The sequence below is a fragment of the Nicotiana sylvestris genome, chromosome 9 (assembly GCF_000393655.2).
Source record: "Nicotiana sylvestris chromosome 9, ASM39365v2, whole genome shotgun sequence".
Lineage (NCBI taxonomy): Eukaryota > Viridiplantae > Streptophyta > Magnoliopsida > Solanales > Solanaceae > Nicotiana > Nicotiana sylvestris.
The window spans coordinates 83,439,300-83,447,514 of NC_091065.1; the positions used below are offsets into that span (position 1 = coordinate 83,439,300).

The following is an 8,215-nucleotide window of genomic DNA, read 5'->3' on the forward strand; positions in this document are numbered from 1 at the left end:
GAGCAAGCTAGGGTTTGTAGATGGGAGGTACCCTAAGGAGAAGTTTCCTCCTGTTCTACATGAGTTATGGAAAAAATGTAATGCTATTGTACTGTCATGGATTATGAATTCTGTGAGTGCCGAGTTATTGAGTGGCATGGGGTATGTCTCAAGTGGTCACAAAGTGTGGATGTATCTCAAGGAAATATTTGACAAAGTCAATGGTTCTAGAGTGTGTTTTTGCATAAATATATAGCTACCTTTACTCAAAGAATTTCATCTGTCTTTGCATATTTTTTGAAATTGAAAGAGTTATGGGCAGAGTTGATGCCCTTATGCCTTACCGTGGGTGTGGCTGTGAAGATTTAAAGAAGTATGTTGAACATATTGAGTATCAAAGATTGCTTCAGTTTCTTATGGGCCTGAATGAAACATACTCTCAGTCTAGTTATCAAATCTTGAACATGTCACCAAGACCATCCATAAACAAAGCACACTCTATGATTATCTCTGAGAAGAGCAAAAGAGCATTAGCTCAACCCTCACAAGTCTCAGTGGTTCATGATGGTACAACCCTGTCCAGTAGAAAGGGAGCTAATTCCTTTGGGACCCTAGCTCAACTCAATAACAAAGGTAACATTGGTCAGAATCATACCTATCTAGGAGATGCAATGACTCACACTAGGGAAATAACATTTTTTAGCAACAAAGGTAATACAGGTTCAGGCTACAACTTTTCTGGTGGAAATAATTATTCAGGTTCTAACTACAGGTCTAGAAAGAATAATTTGCATTATGACTATTGCAATTTTAAAGGACACACTAGAGAAACCTGCTATAAACTAAATGGCTATCCACCTGATTTTAAGCCAAAGAAGAAATGTGGCTTTGGGACTGCTAACTTTTCTCAAGGTAATATAGGGAACTATCCCTCTGAAGTCCTTAGTAGTGGCATTACCGGTCAAGTTGGTTCCACCGTATCACGACCCAAATCTACTATGTCGTGATGGTGCCTAACGTGAAATTAGGCAAGCCGGCTCTTTAACCTAAACAACCCCATAATCCAAACTGAAGAATGTCATTAAGCTATTTATTAATAAAACTTCATAATATAAGTCTCTCTGAATAATAAAGTGCGGAAAAAAAAGCCCGACATCGGGATGTCACAAGTCATGAGCATCTACTAAAAACTGTCCAAAATGCTAAGACAAATACAGTCTAGAAATCAACAAATAATATCTATAGGAAGATAGGAGGGAGAAGAGGAAGGCTGTGATCGCCATGCAGCTACCTTGCCAACTCCAAAATATCTGCGAAGGATGAAAATCAACGCTTTCTAGCACGTCCAGCATCACCTGGATCTGCACAAAAGGTGCAAGGAGTAATGTGAGTACGCCAACTCAATAAGTAATAAAGGTAAATAAAGATCGAGCAGTAGGAAACACATAAAATCTACATAATAAAATCTTAGTAAGTATAACATGCTTTCAAACCAGTATACGAGTCAAATCATCTCGTTTAAAATCCAGTTTCAATAAAACCGTTTAAAACAACTTTGAACAATTTTCCCAACAAAGTGATGAAATAGTGAGTAAAAATGATGAAAAACATAAATAGCATCTCGGCCAAATTGTCACTTGTGAATGGCCACTCAGGTAATCAATAATCATAAAATAGCCCCTCATGTATAACATGAATCAAGACAACCCCTCGGGCAAAATATTATATCACTCACTTAGGGTAGTCGCACTCACTAGGGGTGTGCAGACCCAAAGGGGCTACTACAGCCCAAGCGCTATAACAAGCCATCTCGTTGTAATAATCAATTAGGCCCTCGGCCTCTCATTGTCACAAATCAGTAACAACATGCTACAACACGCAGCCCGATCCCATAATATCCTCACAAAAATAGGCCTTCTGCCTTACTCAGTCACAAACCTCTCAAGTCACTCAGGTTATCAGTAAAAATAGGGTGCTCATCCCAAAATATCATTTTTATGCATCAAAAAGGAGTAATAAAGACTGAGTTATGAAATTAGTAAACACAGCATGACTGAGTATAGATCTTAAATCAAAACAGTAAGCAAATAATAAGAAAAGGCCCCTAAGAGTCCAACAGTTTTGGCATGAGGCCCAAATATGACATTCAACCCAATTTATAGAAATTCTTTCTAAAACACATAGGTATCATATAGTTTCAGTCAAATACGCAATTTATAGTTGCTACGGGATGGACCAAGTCACAATTCCCTAATAGTGTATACCCACACGCTCGTCACCTGGCATGTGTGTCACCTCAAAACAGTAAAACGATGTGAAATCCGAGGTTTCATACCCTCAGGACTAGATTTACAATCATTACTTACCTCAAACCGGTCAAATCCCTACTCTGTGACGCCCCTGCCTCTAGAATCGGCCTCCAAACATTGCGAATCTAACCAAAAGCAATACAATGCAATCAATATAGGCAAAGGAACCAATTCCATATGAAAAAATAACAATTTATACCAAAATTCAGCCAAACCTGGCCCCGGGCCCACATCTCAGAATTCAACAAAAATAACAAAACTAGAAACTCCTCTCACTCACGAGTCTATACATACCAAATTCATCAAAATCTGACATCAAATGGTTCCTCAAATCCCCAAATCAAACTCTCCAATTTGAAGCCCTAATCCCCTAAATTTTATCTGCTCAAACAACTGAAAATTACCATAACCACAAGTATTAAGCTCAAGTAACTTGCCTCAATGTAAACCCCTTGATTTCCTCTTCAAAACCCTCCAAAAACCTCCAAGCCCGAATAAAAATGGTGAAAATAACTTAAATTTTGCGAAGTGTCCAATTTATACCTTCTGCCCAGGTATTTCCGCACCTGCGGTCCTTTTCTAGCACCTGCGCAACCGCTTCTACGTTTCCAAACAACTGCACATGCGGTTTTCACTTCATCGCCCATGACCGTTTCTGCGGTCCATTCCCCGCACCTGCGGTCTCGTAGGTGCGCTCCACCTTCCACACCTACGATCCATCCTCAGATTCCAAATCCCGCATCTGCGGTCCCCTTTTGCTTCTGCGGACCTCGCACCTACAGTCCCTACTCCGCAGGTGCGGTTATGACAGCTGAAGGAAATCTTCAGCATTTTCTCAAATCTCATTCTTGATCCATCAACCATCCGAAATCAACACGACGCCCTTGGGACTTCTACCAAACATACCAATAAGTCACATATCACCATTCAAACTTAGTCAAACCTTCGGAACACCCAAAACTACATCAAAACTCCAATTCACCCTCGAATTCAAGCCTAAGAACTTCTAAACTTCTAAATTCCGCAAACGATGCCGAAACCTACCAAATCACCTCCGAATGACCTGAAATTTTGCACACACATCATAAATGGAGCCACAGGCCTACTCCAACTTCTGGAATCCCATTCCGACCCTGATATCAAAATTTCCACTGCCGATCGAGAATCGCCAAATTTCTAATTTCACCAATTCAAGCCTAATTCTACCACGAACCTCAAAATCACATTCCAGTTGCGCTCTCAAATCCAAAATAACCTAACGAAGCTAACTGAACTATCAGAATTTCCATCCGAGATTGTTTACATATAAGTCAACATTCGGTCGACTTTTACAACTTAAACTTTTAAATAGGAGACTAAGTGTCTCATTTCACACCAAAACCACTCAGGACCCAAACCAACCAATATGATACCATGAAATACAGCTGATTAACACATAAAAAGAGGGAAACGGGGCTACAATTCATGAAAAATCAGCCGGGTTGTTACACGCCGTCAACTTTGCATGAACCTCTGAGATGCAATAGGCTAATCAGTGCTTCTAATAAGGTATTCCTAAATTTACTCAATAAAAATATAGTCAAATTTTGTAGCTTCTAGGAAAGCAAACTGAATGTTTCATCTTTTAGGCAAGCAAATTGAATGCAGTGGATCAGCTATGCCAGCAGGTATGCCATCCTGTGGTGATATTAATGAAATTATGATTGAATGGATTGTATATTCAGGAGTTTCAAGTCACATGGTAAATAAATATAATTTGTTGACCAATGCTAAGGCAATCTCTGATGATATAAGGGGAAAAGTACAGTTGCCTACTGGTAGTGTAGCTCAAATTAGGCACATAGGTTTTGCTTATCTTCTAAAGGATCTAAAGGTATCTAATGTGATGCACATACCTGATTTCAAGTTCAACCTTCTATCTGTATCTAACCTAACCAAGGAAATAAAATGGGTAGTTATGTTCTTCCTTGACTTCTTTATTTCCCAAGAGCTCTTCAGTGGACAAGTGATGGGGTTTGGTAGAGAAGAAGATGGTCTTTATGTGTTCAACTCTACACCAGGAGGTTCAGTTGTATCACAAGTTTCTGCAAAAGTCAAGGATTCAATACCAAGACCTATACCTACTGTAAATATAATAATAACTGACAAGTCAATAAGTGTAGCGTGGTAGCATAAGAGGTTGGGGAATGTACCTCTAGAAACTATGAGAAAACTGGAGTATTTTCATACTATTGAATGTAACACTAAGGACAACCATTGCACTGTATATCTCTTAGCTTAAAAAACAAGGTCACCATTTCCTATTAGTACTACTGTGTCTAAGTGCTATTTTGATACTATTCATGGTGATGCTTGGGGTCCTTATAGGGTCCCTACATATGATAGGAAGAGATATTTTCAAATTTTAGTGGATGATCACTCTAGAGATACCTGGCGTTGCCAACTAAAATAGAAGTCATAGTGGTACTTAAATCCTTTTTTCTATGGTACAAAATATTTATTCATCTCCAGTCAAGTACTTTAGATCAGATAATGGCTATGAGCTCATTAACTCACAGATAACTGACTTATTGCAATCTTTAGGTATTGTTCATCAAAGATCATGTGTGTATACTTCCCAACAGAATGGGTTTGTTGAAAGAAGACACAGGTATATCCTTGAAACAGCCAAAGCTCTCAAGTTTCAAGCTGCAGTTTCACTGAGATTTTGGGGGTGAGTGTGTGATCTCTATTGTCTTTATCATAAATAGACTCCCTTCTAGTATACTTCAAGGCAAATACCCTTTTGAGATCAAGTTTGGACACTCTCCATCTCTGCAGTATATGAGAGTATTTGGGTGCCTAGGGTACATGATTATTTCTAAAAGAATAGACAAGTTCTCTCCTAGAGCAGTTCTCGCTGTTATTTTAGGATACTCTACCACTCAGAAGGGCTAAAATGTATGAAATACATACTAAGCAAATTCACATCAGTAGAGATGTAATTTTTTTTTAAAAAATGATGTTTTTCCTTTTCAACACCTTAACTCCACAGGCTCAGTTCTATTTCATGTACTAGACTCCTCTATATTTCTCTCCATTCAACCTCCATATAGTCTACACACTTCTCTTCCTTCTTTTCCTTCTTCAAGTGCTCCCTCTTAACCTTCTCTCCAACCTACTGAAGCTTTCTCTCTTGTACACTCTAATGCATATGACTTTCCTCCTCTTGATCTCCCTGATGAGCATGTCACAAATAGTGATGCTTCTATTTTTCCCTCAAACAGATTGTCATGTTTCTAATTTACCTCATACTGAAGCTAGAAAATTATCTAGAACAAGTAGACATCCTATTTAGCTCAAAGACTATGTCACTCCTATCAATGGGAGTATCCATTGCTGTTATCCTATTTCTGACATGATCAACTATGCTAATGTGTCTCCTTCTTTTGGAAATGCTTTGGTAGCCTACTCAGCCATCATAGAACCTAAATCCTAAAATGAAGCTATAAAATATCCCAGGTGGATTGAGACAATGAAGTGTGAGATTGCTGCTTTAGAAGATAATCACAAATGGTCAGTAGTTGAGCTCCCTTTCACGAAATATTGCTATTAGTTGTAAATGGGTGTTCAAAGTTAAGTACACTTCCTCTAGCACAGTGGAAAGGTACAATGCCAGGCTTGTATCCAAAGCTATAGACAACAGGAGGGACTAAACTACACTGAGACCTTCTCTCATGTTGCCAAAATGGTCATTAAATCAATTCTGGTCATTGCAGCAACAAAGCATTGGCACATATTTCAAATGGAAGTGCATAATGCTTTTTTTTCAAGGAAACTTAGTTGAAGAGGTCTACATAGAGGTTATTCAAGAGTTTGCTAGCTAGGGGGAAACATAGTGTCTGCAAAGTCCATAAGTCCTTGTATGGACTCAAGCAGGTACCTAGTCAATGGAACAAGAAGTTCACAGATGCTCTACTACAGTTTAGCGTCTCTCAAAGCCACTTTGACTACTCTCTTTTCTTAAGAACAGTGAAGTCTGAGTTGGTAGTAGTATTGGTCTATGTTGATGACCTGTTAGTCACAGGAAGTTGTTTAGATTTGATCATTCAAACCAGGAATGATTTACAACTCAAGTTTAAAATGAAAGACTTGGGAGAGCTCAAGTTTTTTCTTGGAATAGCCTTTTCTAGATCAGCTAAAGGAACTATAATGAGCCAAAGGAAGTATGCATTAGAGCTAATCCAGAAATGGGACTCAATTGTGCAATACCAGCTAGCATAGCACTAGAGACACTTGTGAAACTTGCCTCTACAAACTATGGTGAGTTTGTTAATGGTAAGTCTTCCTCTGACATAGCAAACAAGGTACTTGCAGATGCTAGGCAGTATTAAAGGTAGATACGAAAGCTACTATACATTACTATGACCAGGGTTGATATTACTTATAGGGTACAAGTTTTGAGTTAGTTTATGCACAAACCTAAGCAGTCACACATGGAAGTTACTTTGAGGGTTGTGAGGTATATCAAAGGTGCACCAGGTCTGGGGCTGCTGATCCCATATGAAAGCTCAAGAAAGCTAAAGGGATTCTGTGACTCAGAATGGGGAGGATGTCTATAGACTAAGATCAGTTACTGGCTATTTGGTGAAGTTTGGGAATGCACATATATCCTGAAAGTCAAAGAAACAGGAAACAGTAAGAAAGAGCTCAGCTGAGGCAGAGTTCAGAAGTATGGCCTCAGCAGTTGCATAACTAACTTGGCTCATTGGGTTGCTCAAGGATTTAGGGGTGAAGGTTGATCTTCCTGTGTTCTCAACTGTGAAAGCAAGGTTGCAATTCAAATTGCAGCCAATCCTATCTTCCATGATAGAACAAAATATATTGACATTGACTTCCATTTTGTTCGAAAAAAAAAGTACAAGAATTTGTGAAAACACATCATGTACCTACTAAAGAGCAATATGCTTATCTCCTAACTAAAAGTTTAGGAAGAGTTCATAACGAGTACTTGATGTCCAAGCTGAGATTGAAAGATATATTTCAACCATCAGCTTGGGGGTGTTGAATGAATGGTAGATATATTGACAGTTGTATACAACTATATAAATTAAGAGATTAGCTGGATAGTTAGAATAGTAGTTAGGCCGTTAGTGTAAAATGTATAGTGTCTTTCCATTAGTCGGTTATGTTAGTTATTACTGTAGCAATGAGAAACAGTTTCTTTCTTCCTCTATTCGTTTTCGTTTCCTGCTCATTTCTACATTGCTAATAGCTTCAAATCTAGATCTCATCAGTTCTTCAATTTTACACCTTCCACACAATTTTAGTTGTTCGATTCTTCTTTCCAGAATTTATTCCTAATTTTTCTAAAATGGTTCCAATGGATAATGTATATTGAAATATCAATGTTCTCTTATCCTTGCTGATCAAAGCCGGACAAAGTCGTTTTTGTTTAACATCTTTTTAAGTGCTTGATACGAAAAACTACAACTTCTAGCACCTTTGGCTTAATTTAAAGTCTTAGCTTTATTTATGATTAGGTTACAAAAATTTGATCAAATAAACTATCTATAACAAACAAAAAAAAAAGGGGAAAATAATTAAAGTATCTATGACCAATATTTCTCTTACAGTAAATCCTTTTTCTGATGCTTTAGCTGGTCGAATAAACCGCATATCCATTTATTGTTGATATTTATTACTTATGTAGAGCCATCGCATCGGAAATTAAACAAGGTACATACCTTCAGCCATTGTTGTACAACCGCTAGCAGAAACCTAGAGAGCCTTCTAACATGTGCCTATCATTGGCTGCTGACTGATGGAGTCACAGACATATTTATAGGTAGGCTAGGGACTCTTAGGCAAATACTTTAATCCTAGGGACTTCTCTTTAAATTATAATTGCCCTAGAGACTCCTAATATATGGTAGCTTCTTTCCATC

At 38.2% G+C, this 8,215-nt stretch overlaps 1 protein-coding gene across 1 annotated transcript; it reads left to right on the plus strand.

Annotated features, from left to right (window-relative positions):
* The first annotated feature begins 293 nt into the window (after nucleotides 1-293).
* Nucleotides 294-6,551, plus strand: LOC138877853 (uncharacterized). Its single transcript, XM_070157497.1, has 6 exons — nucleotides 294-891; nucleotides 3,917-4,413; nucleotides 4,847-5,001; nucleotides 5,790-5,843; nucleotides 5,928-6,078; nucleotides 6,207-6,551. Exons 1-6 carry the CDS (start codon nucleotides 294-296, stop codon nucleotides 6,549-6,551), a joined length of 1,800 nt encoding a protein of 599 aa, XP_070013598.1.
* The last annotated feature ends 1,664 nt before the right edge of the window (nucleotides 6,552-8,215 follow it).